The 16,509-nt window shown below is 39.0% G+C and overlaps 1 protein-coding gene and 1 long non-coding RNA gene across 2 annotated transcripts in view; one reads left to right on the top strand and one right to left on the bottom strand.

The window, feature by feature from the left end:
• The window catches only part of LOC138739379 (uncharacterized), a 103,818-nt gene that overhangs the window by 43,097 nt on the left and 44,212 nt on the right, over positions 1-16,509 (bottom strand). The window lies entirely within an intron of this gene.
• Positions 1-16,509, top strand: part of ddx10 (DEAD (Asp-Glu-Ala-Asp) box polypeptide 10) — a 199,686-nt gene that overhangs the window by 34,298 nt on the left and 148,879 nt on the right. The window contains exons 7-8 of the mRNA XM_069891292.1: positions 8,139-8,265; positions 9,579-9,741. Of these exons, the coding sequence (XP_069747393.1) occupies positions 8,139-8,265; positions 9,579-9,741 (290 nt within the window). The remainder of the gene's footprint in view (positions 1-8,138; positions 8,266-9,578; positions 9,742-16,509) is intronic.

A 16,509-nucleotide genomic window follows, 5' to 3' on the forward strand; every position in this document is an offset into this window, starting at 1 on the left:
TGGAAATCAGAAATAGGAAGGGATCAATCACTGTGCTGGGAGTAGTCTATGTGCCCCCAAATAGCCTTCGGGACACTGAGGAGCAGAATAGCAGGCAGATTTTGGAATCGTGCAGAAAATACAGGGTTGTAGTTGATGCATGATCAATTACGCAAAGACTGAAGTTAGTGAACTGAAGGGTTTTATTAGAAAGAGACGGACAGCATCCCTTGTATTGCTGGCTCTCCCTGACCCGTCCTCGAATTGGGAGCAGGCTTGTGGCATGACAGCCTTTATGGGGGATAAAGGTGAGGAGTCATGAGCCAGCCAGTGAGAGCAGGGTCAAACATAAAATGTCATATCATTTACATATACAATAGTGGTTTCACCACAGTAGTTATGGGTGATTTCAACATCTTTCATATTGACTAGTACCTCCTTACTGCTAGAGGGATAGATGGGGATGAATTTGTCAGGAGTGTCCAAGAAGGATTCCTGACACAGTATGTGGACCAACTGAGAAGAGGCCATACTGGATCTAATTCTGGGTAATGAACCTGGTCAGGTGGTGGGCTTCTCGGCTGGTGACCATTATGATTAGAGTGGCCACAATTCCCTGAGCTTTAACTTAGCTAAGGAAGAGGATAAAAGCAGACAAAATGAGAAAGGCTTATTTGGGGAAGGGATAATTATTGTAAGATGAGGCAGGAACTAGCGAGAGTAAATTGGAAATATATTCAAGGGTGAAGGCACAGAACTGATGTGGAGGAAGTTTAGGAACCACTTGTTCAGGATAGGTTTGTCACACTGGGACAAGGAAAAGGGAGCCATGGTTGACAGAACAGATGAGGCAGCTAGTCAAGAGGAAGAAGGAAACCTGTATTAGATATAGGAAACAGGAAGGGTTCATGAGAAGTATATGGTAGCTGGGAAGGAGCTTAAGAAAGGACTTAAGCCCTTCATGGATAGAAATGGAATTGAATTTCACACTTTCTTGGCAATTTTAGGTTTCTGTTTATCCTCCTCTTTATATGAGCTAACTAATAATCCAATAAGTAAACATAGCTTGAGAATATGGGCACATTTAGAAGGTTTTTTGGATTTCAGAATTTTTACCTTCTTTGCAAGACACAGTTTTTAATGATTGGCACAGATTGAATTTTGAATAATTGGTGGCAAAATTTAATTTATCAAATGCACATTATTTTAGATATTGACAAGTTAGACTTTTTGTTCAATCTCAGACTCCTGATTTTTCTGCAAATTCCTGAGGCCAATGTTCTTGATTTACTTTTGGATTTTCAACTTTATCACAAAAGTTTATTATCTCTTATTTATAATAATTTGCTTGATTTAAGACCATCCTCTTTAGTTAGGATCAAGAGTGATTGGGAACAGGATTTGAATCTTTCATCTTCTGACAAGGTTTTGGATTCCATTTGTAATCTGATTAATACTTCTTCCCTTTGTGCATGACATTGTTCATTTCAATTTAAAGTAGTCCATATAGTACATTTATCTAAAGCTAAATTAGCTAATTTTTATTCTGATATAAATCTTCTGTGACAAATGTAAAATTGCAGAAGCTTCCTTGGTTCACATGTTTTAGTTTTGTCTTAGTCTAGAAAAATTTTGGAAAGATATTTTTCACACACTATCGGCGATACTCAAGTTTAAATTGGAACTTTGCCCTTTGATTGCTCTATTTTAGATTATCTGATGATGATGGTTTCTTGACTTCATCTCAAAACTGAATTTTACTTTTTACTTAATTGATAGCCAAACATGCAAAATTGATCAAATAAAAGAATAGCACTCCTCATACACATACACAATGGTTAAATGATATGTCCTGTTTAAGTTTAGAAAAAAAAAGATATTTTATTAAAGATTCAAATACTAGTTTTTTAAAGACACTGGGTCCTTTCATTGAGCATTACCATAATCTAAAGTTTTACGACTGATCCAATGTTGCTGAGTTGTCATCACTCGTTATCCACATGTTAGGTTTTTTGAACCTTGCTAAATGGATGGGGTTTTGACCATAAGGGGAATTTTATTTTTTTCCCTTTTTTTTCTTCTGCAATTGTACTCTTAAAATATAATTGTAGTGTTGTTTAATTTTCTATAATTATAAATTTCAATTAAAATATTTAAAAAAGAAAGAACGAGAGGGCTCGAAGGGGGCATGAGAAGGGCTTGGCATGTAGGATTAAGGAGAACCTCAAGGTGTTCTATGTGTATTTGAAGAACAGAAGGATGATGAGAATGAAGGTGGGGCCGCTAAAGGATAAAGGAGGTAACATGGGGCTGGAGGTGGAGGAGGTTGGGGAGGTCCTAAGACCTAAGTGAATACTTTGCTTCAGTATTCACAAGAGAAAATGACCTTGATCAGGGTGAGGTTAGAAAAGAACAGACTTGTGTGCTGCACAATGTGGAGATTAAGGAAGAAGAAGTTTTGGATCTTCTTAAAAACATTAAGATTGATGAGTCCCCGGGGGCAGATGTGATATGCCCCAGGCTGCTGGGGGAAGTGAGGGAAGAGATAACTGGGGCAGTAGCTATAATCTTTGAGTACTCTTTGGCCACCAGGGAGGTGCTGGAGGTTTGGAGAATGGCAAATATCGTGCCCTTGTTTAAAAAAGGTAACAGGGAGAATCCCTGGAATTATAGACTGCTGAGCCTTGCGTCAGTGGTGTGCAAACTATTGGAGAGGATTCTAAGGATGGGATCTATGAGCTTTTGGAGAAGTACAATCTACTCAATGATAGTCAGCATGGCTTTGTGAAGGGAAGGTTGTCCTCATGAGTCTAATTGAGCTTTTTGAAAAGGTAACAAAATAAATTGATGAGGGTAGGGCAGTAGATGTAGTCTACATGGATTTTAATAAGGCATTTGACAAAGTTCCCCATTTAGAAAGTCATGAGGCATGGGATCTATAGAACCTTGGGTGTGTGGATTATAAGATGGCTTGCAGGAATAAAGCAGAGAGTAGTATGGAAGGAAAGAATTCTGCCTGGTCAGTGACTAGTGGAGTACAGCAAAGATCTGTTCTGAGAACCCTGCTCTTTGTGTTTTTTTTATAAATGACCTGGATTAAGAGGCAGAAGGATGGGTCATTCAGTTGGCAGATGATATGAAGGTTGGAGGATATAGAGGAGTTGTGGATGGAGTTGAAGGTTGTCGAAGGTTACAAGAGGATATAGACAGGATGCAGAGTTGGGCAAAAAAGTGGCAGGTGGAGTTCAATCTGGATAAGTGTCAGGTGATGCATTTTGGAAGGATAAACCAGAAGGCTAAGTACAGTATTAATGGCTGGTTGCTTAAGAGTGTGGATGAATAGAGGGACCTTGGGTGCAAATCCATACATCCCTCAAGATCACCACACAGGTTGATAGGATTGTTAAGAAGGCATATGGATGCTGGACTTCATTAATAAGGGGGATTGAATTCAAGAGTAGAGATTTCATGTTGCAACTCTACAAATCTCTGGTGAGACCACAGTTGGAGTATGGTTCTGGTTATCTCATTATAGGAAGGATGTGGAAGCTATGGAGAGGGTGCAGAGGAGATTTACTAGGATGTTGCCTGGATTGGAAAATAAGGTTAGAAGAGCTGGAACTTTTTTCTTTGGAGCTTAGAAGGATAAGAGAAGACTTTAGGAGGTCTACAAGATTATGAGAGACCTAGATAGGGTGGACAGCCAGCACCTGCTTCCCAGGCAAGGAAGTTTAGAGGAGACATCAGGGCTAAGTTTTTCTGCAGAGAGTTGATGCCTGGAATGCCATGCCAGGGATGGTGGTGGAGGCTAAAACATTAATGGTATTTAAGAGACTTAGACAGGGACATGGATGGAAGAAGAATAGAGGGTTACAGGGTAGGGAGGGTTTAGTCTTTATTTAAAAAGGTATATATGAGTCTGCACAACATCGAGGGCTGGAGGGCATAAAATTTTGCTGTAGTTTTCTATGTTCTAATCATTTCTGAATCTGATGTTGCAATTAGGCATTGTGCATTTTTTTTATATGGGGTGTGATGGATTATATTTTATATTATAGATATGTTTTTGGAGGAGATAGATTGTGGGGGTAGTGTAGGTAACACACAAACACAAAACAGATCTAATTTAAAATGCAAGAGCATTACTTCAAACCGGACACTCCAGGCCCAATGCCTTTGTAAAGACGATAAAAACTGCTTTGCTAAAGGTTTTCACAAGGAGGTACAAATTGAAGAACCTAAGCTCAAGAGACTTCACAAGTAGGTGTTAATTGGACATGCTGTGGAGTAATGGATTATTGTTTTGAATGCAACAGATGAACGGGCTCAGAAGTTTGGGTCCAGGGCCACAATCTGCAGTTTGCTGTTCTAAGAAGCTCATGTGATTTTGCAAACACATAAACAGAAGAGACCAAACAGGCTTTCTCTGAGAGAGAGAATCAGTTTTCTGCAGAGGCTTTTGGAAGCTGCAGCATGGCAAGCTGGCAGCTTGTTGAAACCCCATTTTGAAGATGGGTTGTGTTCAGCCTGTTGAACACCTTTGTGGTCCATACAAGAGGAAATGGCTGGCTAGAGTGTTTCACCTGAAATAAGGGAAACAAAAGCAACTCTGTGGTGACTGCAGAAGAAAAGGTTATCATTTGGAAAACACTGTTGGGGCAAGTTTCTTCAGCAAGACACTGAAGTGGCTGATTGGAGGGAATCAGTTTGTGTGTGTAGAACAAGCAACAAATCTCTCTGTTTCTTTCTGAAACCAACAAGGGTAACCAATTACCCTTAAGTACCAGAGCTTGGTGAAAATTCATAAATGTTAAATTCTGTGCACAGTATAAGAATTGCTCGATACAGGTGAACTTAGAGGAATGAGAAGTGAGATTGGACTGTGAATCAAAGAACTTTTTTTGAACTTGTACACATTATATTCATGTGTGCTTAGAATTAGAAGGGGGTTAAGTTAATAGTAATAAGTTAAAGTTTGAACCTGTTTTTATGTTTAAAGAGAATTAAAAGTAACTTTTGTTTAAGTAACCATTTGTCCTGTTGAATTTCTGTTGCTGCTGGGTTTTTGGGGTCCTCTGGTCCCATTACAGGGGTAAAACATTTGTACATTAATTCAGCAGAATGTGCAAGTGCAGAGAGGTGTATTTATAGATAAGAATACAGAATTTGCTTTTGCTTTGTCAGGCTTCTTGAGGAAAGGAGGAATGTGTCAATGAACTTCACTATACATAGTGTCTGAGAAACGAGCTACTCAATTATAAAATCCTTCAGAGAAAGTAAATCTCCATACCTTTACATTCTTTCATTAGGGTTCTGTATTATATTTGCTTTTGAATCAACTATGTCATTGAAGAGGGACACATTGCTTCATTTGAATGTTGGCTGAAGCACAGTCACTCTGATATAGAAAGGATTTTTTTTAGATACCTTGGTTCTGGCAATTTGATGTGAAAGATTTGGAAATGGGAGTCGTTGCAAAAGTCAGATTTTTTGCAGCATTGATGTTCTGCTAAATTCACTTATTTAATCAGTGAGGGGAAAAATGTGCATCTTCATTGGTTCTATTTAGTTGTCAAAGCTGTTGATTAAAGGCATGTTTTTCTCTGTGCTTAAGACAGCCTTGATCATCCTGTTAGTTTTTAATCTGTTAGGGCTGTGCTACATGGAACTCTGCTACACTTAACCATTTATTTTTATGGGAGCCATTTACTCCTGTCTTATTGTATGAGAAGTATATTTCCACAATAGACTCTTTCTACCAATAAAATACAAAAAAAAACTGTTGTTTTATTTTGTGTAGTTATTATTAAACAATCGTAGAATTGTTATGGCAAAAATAAGTTAATTTTCCCTTATCAAGTCTACTTTTAGAGCAATCTATTTAGACCAATTCCTTCTTCTCTTTCCATGAAATATTACAATATTTTTTTCTCTCAGGCCTATCCACCTCCCTTTTAAAGCCATGATTAGCTGTGTTTCCACCTTTTGCAGGCATTGACCTCCATATTAAAGTCGCTGTGTATGAAACAAGATTCTTGCCACCCAAATTCTTTTCTCCTCTATCTTGCCTCATAGCTTTTGCTGTCATTTCAAATCTGTATCCAGTGCTACTTAAATCATCCTGTAATGTCTAGACACTGATATTAAATGCCATAATTTTGCCCATATCTATTTAAAATTCCCTTCAACTATTTTTACTTCTAGTATAATAGTGTAGATTTGTAGTTAAAATCTTTCAATCCTAAAGCTATGACAGTATTGTGTAATAAAAATAAAAAATGCTGGGAACACTTGACAGATGAGCAACAACTGTGGAAAGAGAAACGTACGAAAGGATTGAACAGTGCCCTGGACCTGAAGCAGTAACTGCTCCTCCTACGTTTTATATAATTTTAGATTTCTGGCATCTGTAATTTTTAAAATTTGTAGTACAGTATTATCCATCTGCATAAATTTGCGGGTTTTTAACTCATTACCGGAAATGCTACCTTAAAGCCAAGGGACAGTTCCTTGGATTCATCACATACAGCTAATGCAAATCTGAAACTGATCTTAGCCTGCGTATTAAAATTTATAGTCGACTGAGGCAAACCATTCAATAGTCTGCTCTGATATTATGTTTGTGCATGAATTCAATAATAAAACAACGTTGGAGGATGTATAATGAGTTTTGAGAGTTCCTTCTTTCAAGCAAATAAGTAGAATGGATGAATTAAGTTAAAAATGATTAATTTCAATCATGACAAGAGAAATGAGAGCCAAGATAAAGATGATGAATTTTGTATGTAAATTAATTTGGATTTTATTTGAGTTTAATATAGTAATTGAAGGAATAAAGTAATTCTGACATGTAAGCTTTGAGAAGATGTGGATTGCCATTCAGTGTCTTGGCATCTGATTGGGAAACCTAGTAGTTGTCATGGTCTGTGATAGTAAGAGGATATTTATTACTTCATCCTTTTACTTGATTACAGCATTTTCCGCTGCATATCAATGTTTTGGTTTTTCCATCTTGCCTCTATTTTCCTTATTAGGTGAGAGGTTCATGATAAAACATCAGATTGCTTATGTTCAGGAGATGCATTTAATATGCTTATATTTAGTGTATGTCCTCCATCAGCCAGCTCCCCACCATGACTACCAGCCCCCCCACATCTCCATTGGGCACACAAAACTCAAAACAGTCAACCAGTTTACCTATCTCGGCTGCACCATTTCATCAGATGCAAGGATCGACAATGAGATAGACAACAGACTCGCCAAGGCAAATAGCGCCTTTGGAAGACTACACAAAAGAGTCTGGAAAAACAACCAACTGAAAAACCTCACAAAGATAAGCGTCATACCCACACTCCTGTTCGGCTCCGAATCATGGGTCCTATACCGGCACCACCTACGGCTCCTAGAACGCTTCCACCAGCGTTGTCTCCGCTCCATCCTCAACATCCATTGGAGCGCTTTCATCCCTAACGTCGAAGTACTCGAGATGGCAGAGGTCGACAGCATCGAGTCCACGCTGCTGAAGATCCAGCTGCGCTGGATGGGTCACGTCTCCAGAATGGAGGACCATCGCCTTCCCAAGATCGTGTTATATGGCGAGCTCTCCACTGGCCACTGTGACAGAGGTGCACCAAAGAAAAGGTACAAGGACTGCCTAAAGAAATCTCTTGGTGCCTGCCCCATTGACCACCGCCAGTGGGCTGATAACGCCTCAAACCGTGCATCTTGGCGCCTCACAGTTTGGCGGGCAGCAACCTCCTTTGAAGAAGACCGCAGAGCCCACCTCACTGACAAAAGGCAAAGGAGGAAAAACCCAACACCCAACCCCAACCCACCAATTTTCCCCTGCAGCCGCTGCAACCGTGTCTGCCTGTCCCGCATCGGACTTGTCAGCCACAAACGAGCCTGCAGCTGACGTGGACTTTTTACCCCCTCCATAAATCTTCGTCCGCGAAGCCAAGCCAAAGAAAGATTTAGTGTATGTATTTAGAATTAATGCTTAATTTGAAGAATGGAAATTCTTAAAAAATGTTTTTGGCAACTTGTTCTCTTGAATTTGTTGTGTGACAAAATATCTGTAAACCCCTCTTTGTTCTTTTGTGTTTACTTTTAAGGTCATAATTTAATAAGGATGTTAATCACAAAGTTTTGTTTTGCAGCACCCCTGGAACACTTGAACAGAATTACGTGGTTTGTGAGTTGCACCAAAAAGTAAACATGCTGTATTCATTTATGAAGAGCCACCTAAAGAAGAAGACGATTGTCTTTTTTTCAACGTGCAAACAAGTATGTGTTTGTGTTTCTACTATCTAAATAATTTCTGTCAATTCGTTGGTTAATCCAACGTGTATATGCTCAGAAGTGCATGAGAAAACATCTTAAAAGTAAACTGTCGACAAATTTGTCAAAGTGCAGCAAGTGGGTTGAGTTAACAATACACATATTGCAAGAATGCAGGTGCTAAAATCTGGAGGAATTTGGGGAGGGAGGTGGGGTTTGAGGAGTATCAGTGGGAACATTGCCAATGTTCTGGGTTGCATCCCTTCATCAAAACTGAGAGGACGGGGGGGAGATGGCCAGTGTTATGTGGACTGGGTTGGGAGGAGGAGGGTTGAATTGGGGCCTGTAGACGTTGGTGAATTAGGGAAAAGTGAAGCATGATGAACAGAGGCAGCTGAATGTGATTCCAAAATCTAGGTTATAGGAAGAAATAGGACTTCTGTTTACTTGTAGCATCATAAATTGCTTGTTGGCTTTTGGAGGATTGAGGATTGTGGTTTAGTTGTGTGGCTTGAAAGGTGCATTTCTGGGGACTTATGACTTTTTGGAAGAAGTGAAACTGTCTAATAGTGTTATGGCAAACAGACAGTTCATGACCATAAATTCTGATTGTATGGATGTTTGAGAAAATGTTGCACGTGAGTTTACAAATAAAAGGGTAGAACCTCAGCATCCCTCTTTGTTGGGTGAATGGCAGAGTCCTATTGTTGGACTTCCATAATTTCCAAATAGGATTGGGAGCAATTCATAAAGGATTTTAAAAAAAAAATTGAGTTAAACCAGAAAGTCTGCATATGTTAGGATTTTAGTGCAATACACAAGTTCTGGAAAAACTCTGCAGGTTATGCAGCAATTATAAGAAATAAAGGTAACCAACTTTTTAGTCCTGAGCCCTTTGCCAAAGTATGAGCAAAGAAAAGTTGGGTGCCTGCCCGCTTTTTGCTCTCGTGTTGACACAAGGCTGAGGCCTGATAGAACCATAGAATACTACAGCACAGAAAACAGGCTATTTGTCCCTTCTAGTCTGTGCCAAAACAACATTCCGCGTGTCCCACTGACCTACATCCATTCCATAACCCTCCATACCTCTCCCAATGATCTGTGGAGTTTCTCCAGCAATTTTGTTTATTGCATTTATATATTAAAAAAAATCTTGCAGCTTTAATCCAAATACCTGAGCTGAGTATTTTCAACATATGCTGCTTTTATTCTAATGGCATTTAAATCAGTAAAAAGAACAATTAGGGTTCGTCTTTAATTACAGCTTGGGGTTAAATATTTTTATCTTTATCTTCTGACATTTGTGTTTCTTCAAATAGGTCCAGTATTTGTTCCATGTGTTTTGCCGTCTGCGTCCTGGACTGCCAATCCTAGCACTTCATGGCAAGCAGCATCAGCTGAAACGAGTTGAGGTCTATAATGATTTTTGCAGTAAAAAGGCTGCTGTACTATTTGCAACAGACATTGCTGCTCGAGGACTTGGTATGTGGATTATAAGGGTGAAGAGTGTGAACAAAGTATAAGATGATTTAAAGCTTCTTATTTTTATTTTGTCTATGGGTATACCGCGCTTTACCAAATTAGAGCATTCCTATGAAACCTTTCGTAAACCGAAATGGTGTAAATCAAAGAGCTGTTCACTACTATTAAGAGGCTATTTTCATAAAAGTAAAAATCCATTCAAATCCTTTCTGAAAATATGGCTTTCTTTGTAAAAGTGAATTTTCATAACCTGCCACATTGACCACCGCCAGTGGGCTGATCTCGCCTCAAACCGTGCATCTTGGCGCCTCACAGTTCGGCGGGCAGCAACATCCTTTGAAGAAGACCGCAGAGCCCACCTCACTGACAAAAGACAAAGGAGGAAAAACCCAACACCCAACCCCAACCAACCAATTTTCCCTTGCAACCGCTGCAACCGTGTCTGCCTGTCCTGCATCGGACTTGTCAGCCACAAACGAGCCTGCAGCTGACGTGGACATTTACCCCCTCCATAAATCTTCGTCCGCGAAGCCAAGCCAAAGAGAAAGAGAGAAAGAGAAGAGTATTCGTAAAATGGGGTAAAGCTGTATTGACCTGTGATTTGTGAAGAACTTTTTTAAAATCATCACTAAATATTTCATGTTCAATGTCTCACTCAAATACTTCTGTGCTCATGCATACGCTACCAACTTCACTCGAGTTATTCTATAGATCATAGAACAGTGCAGGTCCCTCAGCTCACAATGATGTGGTGAGCTATGTAAATCTACTACATGATCAATCTAGCTCATCCCTCCTTCACAGCCCATAACCCTCCATTTTTATTGCATCCTATCCAGAGTCTTTTAAATGTCCCTATTTTATCAGCCTAAACCAGCATCCCTGTCAGTACATTCCAGGCACCCACTGCTCTGTTTTTATGTTTTTAAAAAAACCTTTGACATCACCCCAAAAGTTTTCTCCATTTAGCTCAAGTCAATGTCCTCTTGTATTGGCCATTATTGCTCTGAAGATAAAGGTTTTGGCTGCCTATTATTTGTATCTCTCTTAATCTTACACACCTCTATTAAGTCATCTCTCATCCTCCATCAATCCAAAGAGAAAAGCCCTCATTCCCTCATTCTTCTTGAGACACATTCTTACATGTATCTTTTATAGAGTTAAATAGAAAAATCAGCAGATGCTGGGATTGTAGTGGAATACACAAGAACTCAGAAGGTCTGGCACCATCTGTAGGAAGTTAAGGGTAAATCAGCATTTCAAGGCTGAGGCCTTCATCAAGGTATGAGCAAAAAGCAGGCAGGTGTCTAAATAAAAAGGTTGAGGGAGGAAGGGGCAGGGTGAGAAGCACAGGCTAACAAATAAGAGGTCATAGGTGGGAGGGTGGAAGAGAAAAAGCTGAGAATTAATGGGAGGAAGGGTAGCTCTCTGAATGGAGGGGGAAGGGTAGGCAGTGGGGAGTTGGAGGAAAGGAAACGGGGATAAGGAAAGACTATCATTAAAATATCTGGTTGTTCAAAATTGATCACCTGTACCAGTGTGTGGGCCATCAGAAATCTGTTGTCTCATGGCTCGATATCTGCCTCGCTTTACTATTCATGATGGGATCAACTGTCATTCATTTGGGAATTCAGAAGAGCTTGTTGAGAGCAGTGCCAAGCATGCAAATGCAATACTCCTCTCCTCCCCTCCCCACCATTTTATTTAAGCACTTGTCTGTTTTAGCTTATACCTGAGGAAGGGCCTAGGGCCGCAATGTTGGTGACCTGCTGAGTTTCTCCAGCATGTTTGTGTATTACAAATGCAATACAGGAGTTCTTGGATGTTTAACATGTAAGAAGAGAGAAATTATCATGGAGCATTGCAACAAGAGGAGGAGGTAAGGACTTGGGAGAGTGGTGAGTGTAAGTGAGGGAGTTTTTAAAAAAAGCGAGGAGGGCAACTGAAGGGTTAAGCAGAATGTTAATTTGTGGGAGTGACTATTTGAGATCATTGGCAGGGACAAATAAAAGGGGAAGCTGAAGAGGAGTGGCCAGTGTGTCAATGGCCCATTGTAGGAGTGGAGCTTTGAGGCTTTGGCTTGAGAGGCTTCGGCAAACTGAGGAAGAGCTTGCTTCCAGTGAGGTAAGGCCTGGTAAGATCTTTTAATTAAATTAGTAGTAAGTAATGAGTTCAGCTTGGGCAGTGGAATGCTCAAATTGCAGGATGTAGGAAATCTGGGACAGTACAATTGCCCCTGATGACTAAACCTGCAAAAGGTGCATCCTTCTGCAGCTCCTGACAAACTGAATTAGGGAACTGGAGCTGGATGAAGTTTGGATCATTTGGGAGGCAGAGGCAGGAGGTTCAGGGAGATAGTCACCCCCCAAAAGTCAGGCAGGTAGCTGGGGACTGTCAGGAGAGGGAAGGGGAATAGACAGAGAGCAGAACACCCCTGTGGCCATTCTCAGCAACAATGTATATTGTTTTGGATACTGTTGGTGGGGACAAGTTGTAGTGGCCATGTCTCTGGCACTGAGACTGGACCCTCAGCTCAGAAAGGAAGGAGGGAAAAGAGGAGAGCAATAGAGATAGGGGATTCGATAGGAGAACAGGTAAGAGGTTTTGTGGGAGAGATCAAGAATTCTGGATGGACTGTTGTCTCTCTGGTACAAGGCTCCACAATATCTCAGATCAAGTTCTCCGTATTCTCAAGAGGGAGGGTGAGCAGCCAGATGTCATGATCCATGTAGGGACCAATGACGTGGAAGGAAAGGTGAGGAGAACTTGCAAAGAGAGTTTAAGGAGTTGGGTGCAATGTTGAAGGACAAGACCTCCAGGGTTGCGGTCTCAAGAATAAGAAGTTAATGTAATTAAATACATGGCTAAAGAGAGAATGCAGGAGGGAGGGCTTCAAGTTCCAGGGAAGGTGAGACCTGTTCCAATGGGATGATTTGGACCTGAACTGGAAGGGGATTGACATTGCAGTTAGGTTTGCTAGTGCTGCTTCTGGGGGGGGGGATTTAAACTAGATTTGAAGGAAGATGGGAACCAAAGGGTTAGAGCAGATAGTGAGGAGGAGGAGGACAAAGGTCATGCGAAGACTGCATGTATAAACAGAATTTAAAGGTTTGTAAGTGAGAGAAATATTCTCAGGTTTATTTATTTCAATGCAATGAATGTTTTCAGAAAGGCAGATGAGCTTAGGCCATGGATTGGGACGTGGGGTTGTGACATTATTGCTATAAGTGAGACAGTCATGGGGGGCAGGCAGGACTGGCATTTCAGACGTGATTGGTGGGGGGGAGGAGTGGCATTGCTAGTTGGGTAAAATATCACAGCTGTGCTTAGCTGTGCCCAGAGAGCTCATCTACAGAGGCCATATAGATGGAGCTGAGGAAGGGGAAAGGTGTGTGACCATATTGATAAGGTTGTATTAGTCTGCCCAATAGTCAGAAAATTGGAGGAGTAAATCTCTAGAGAGAGAGCAGACTGAAATAGAAAGTTGTGAGAGTTGGATATTTTAACATATTGACTGTAAAAGAGCTGAATGGTTTGGAGTTTGTGAAATGTATTCAGAAAAGTTTTCTAAATCAATATATAGAGGTAACAATGAGACAGGATTCGATACTTGATCTCCTGTTAGGGAACTAGACTGGTCATGTAACACAAGTATGTGTCGACGAACATTTTGGGTCCAGTGGCCATAGTGTCATTAGTTTCAAGTTAATTATGGATAAGGATAGGTCTGGTCCTCATTGAGATTCTAAATTGGAGAAAGGCCAATTTTGTGGAAATGTCAAAGGATCTAGGAAAAGTGGATTGGGATAAGTTGTTTTCTGGTAAGGATGTGTTCAGTAAGTGGAAGGCCTTCAAAGGTGAAATTTTGAGAGTGCAGAGTTTGCATGTTCCTGTCAGGATTAAAGGCGAAGTTAACAGGCAAAGGGAACCTTGGTTTTCAAGGGATATTGGTGACCTGGTTAAGAAGTCGAGAGAGGTATATAACAGGTATAGGCAACAAGGAACAAATGAGGTGCTAGAAGAGTATAGAAAGTGTAAGAAAATACCTAAGAAGGAAATCAGCAAGGTAAAAAGAAGGCATGAGGTAGATAATGTGAAGTTAAACCTGAAAGTTTTCGACAAGTATGTTAAGAGTAAAAGGATAGTAAGAGACAAAATTGGTCCCCTAGAAATGGTCATTATGTGTGGAGCCTCATGAGATGGGGGAGATCTTGAATAGTTTTTTTGTATCAGTATTCGGGAAACTGGCATAGTGTATAAGGAAGGAAGGGAAACAAGCAGTAGTGTCATGGAACATATAGAGATTAAAGAGGAGGAGGAGGTGCTTCCTACTTTACAGCAAGCAAAGGTAGATAAATACCCTGGACCTGACATGATATTCCCTCAGACCTTGATTGAGTATAGTGTAGAGATTGCAGGGGCCCTGGCGGAAATATTAAAAATGTCCTTAGCCACAGGTGAGGTGAGGTGAGGAGGGTTGTTCATGTTGTTCTATAGTTTTATAAAAGGCTCCAAAAGTAAACCAGGAAATTACAGGCCAGTGAGTCTGACATCAGTAGTAGGTAAATTATTGGATGGTGTTCTGAAAGATTGGATATAGAAGTATTTGGACATTCAAGGGCTGATTAAGGATAGTCAGCATGGATTTATGTGTGGTAGGTGATGGTTTTTTTTTAAACTTTATTTAAATGATAAGTAAAAAGTATAACATACAATGTAAATATTCAAACAAAGTAATTTTACAAAGATTTATATAGATAAAAACAACAAACATAAAAAAAACAAAAAAAAGGAACAATAGAAAAACCCTTCCCCCACCCACCCCTTCAACTAGTCCCCTTAAGGGGAGCCAAAAATATTTATCATATATATATATATATAATGTTAACAACAGATCAAAATACATCTAATTGCATATATTTCAAATACGTAGACCGCTTATCAACAAAAAAAGAATAATTATCATGTAAATTATAAGTAATTTTTTCCATAACGATACAAGCTTTCAATTTATTATGCCAGTGTATTATATTAATTTCTACATAATCTTTCCAAGTAATAGCAACACATTTACGCGCTACCGATAATACCAAACGTACAAAAGCAATTTGAACTTTATCCAAACCCTTTCCCTTTAATGAATACAAATCTCCTAACAAAAAAATTGTTGGATCCAAAGGTAATTTAAAATTATACAATTTTTCCAAAACTATTTTAATTTCTTGCCAAAATGGTTAGACTTTCACACAGGTCCAAACAGCATGTTAAAAAAAGTACCAAAACATAAACCACATCTAAAACAAGAATCTGAATTACTAAACCCATATTTTTTTTTTAACTTTTCTGGGGTCAAATACAATTGATGTAAAAAATTATAATTGACCATACCATATCTTACATTAGTCAATTTAATTACATTGTCCTGACACATGTTCGCCCAATCATCTCCAGGAAAAGTAAACACTAAATCTGTCTCCCATTTAAATTTAGAATTTTCCCAATCTGATTTGTCCATATTGTCTTGTAATAAATTATATGTAACTGAAATATAACCCTTCTTTGGTATAGTAGAAGTCAAAGATTCAAATTTTGACAAAGTAGGTAAATACACCTCTCTACCATAATTATCTTTTACCAAAGTCCTAAGCTGATAATACACAAATAAAGAATTTAAAGGTATTTCAAATCGTTCTCTCAAATGAATAAAAGAAAGAAATTGTCCCTCTACAAAACAGTCCTGTATTATCTTTATACCTTTAGAATTCCAAATCTTTAAATAACTATTAGACATTGAAAAATGAATAAGCCGATTATTGTATAATGGAGTTAAAATTGGTAATTTATCTTTCGACCCTAAAATTTTTTTAACATCTAAATCTTTAATAAATGTTTCAGTATTGGCATATCATATTCCTGTAATAAAATCAAATTCCAGCAGAATATAAATTTATGCATCTCCGTTCTAGGTAGATATGATATCTCCACCTTGGCCCAACTGGGAGGTTGATCCAAATCCATCAGTCTACTAATAAACTTCAACTGAGTTGCCTCATAGTAATTTTGAAAATGTGGCAATTGTAAGCCATCCAATGCATATTTCCAAGTAAGTTTGTACAATGCTACTCGAGCTAATTTACCTTTCCACAAAAACTCTCGTACTGCTTTATTCAAATCCTGAAAAAAAACTCTTTGAAAGCAAGCAAGGTATTGACTGAAATAAATATTGAATCTGAGGGAAGATATTCATCTTAATATAATTAACACATCCAATTAAATTTAATGGAAGATCTTTCCATTTAATTAAATCTTCTTTAATCTACCTCAATATAAGTACATAATTTAATTGATATAATGATTGATAATCATTGTCCACAAACACACCTAAGTATTTGATTTTATTTGTCCATCTTAATTTTGTAATATTTTTAAATTCAGAATAATCTTCTACTCCAATTGGTAAAATTTCACTTTTATCCCAATTAACTTTATATCCCGACAATTCTCCAAATTTCGATAAACACTCCTGTAACTGTTTCAACGATCTCTCAGGCTCTGTCAAATATATCAACACATCGTCTGCAAATAGATTAATTTTATATTCTTCATCCTTAATCCTCATCCCTCTAATATCCTCATTTTGTCTAATTGCCTGTGCTAATGGTTCTATAGCCAATGCAGATAGGGCTGGCGACAATGGGCAGCCCTGATGAGTTGATCGAGTCAATTTAAAAGGTAAAGATGACCGTCCATTTGTCACCACCCTAGCGA

Source organism: Narcine bancroftii, chromosome 7 (genome assembly GCF_036971445.1).
Source record: "Narcine bancroftii isolate sNarBan1 chromosome 7, sNarBan1.hap1, whole genome shotgun sequence".
Classification (NCBI taxonomy): domain Eukaryota; kingdom Metazoa; phylum Chordata; class Chondrichthyes; order Torpediniformes; family Narcinidae; genus Narcine; species Narcine bancroftii.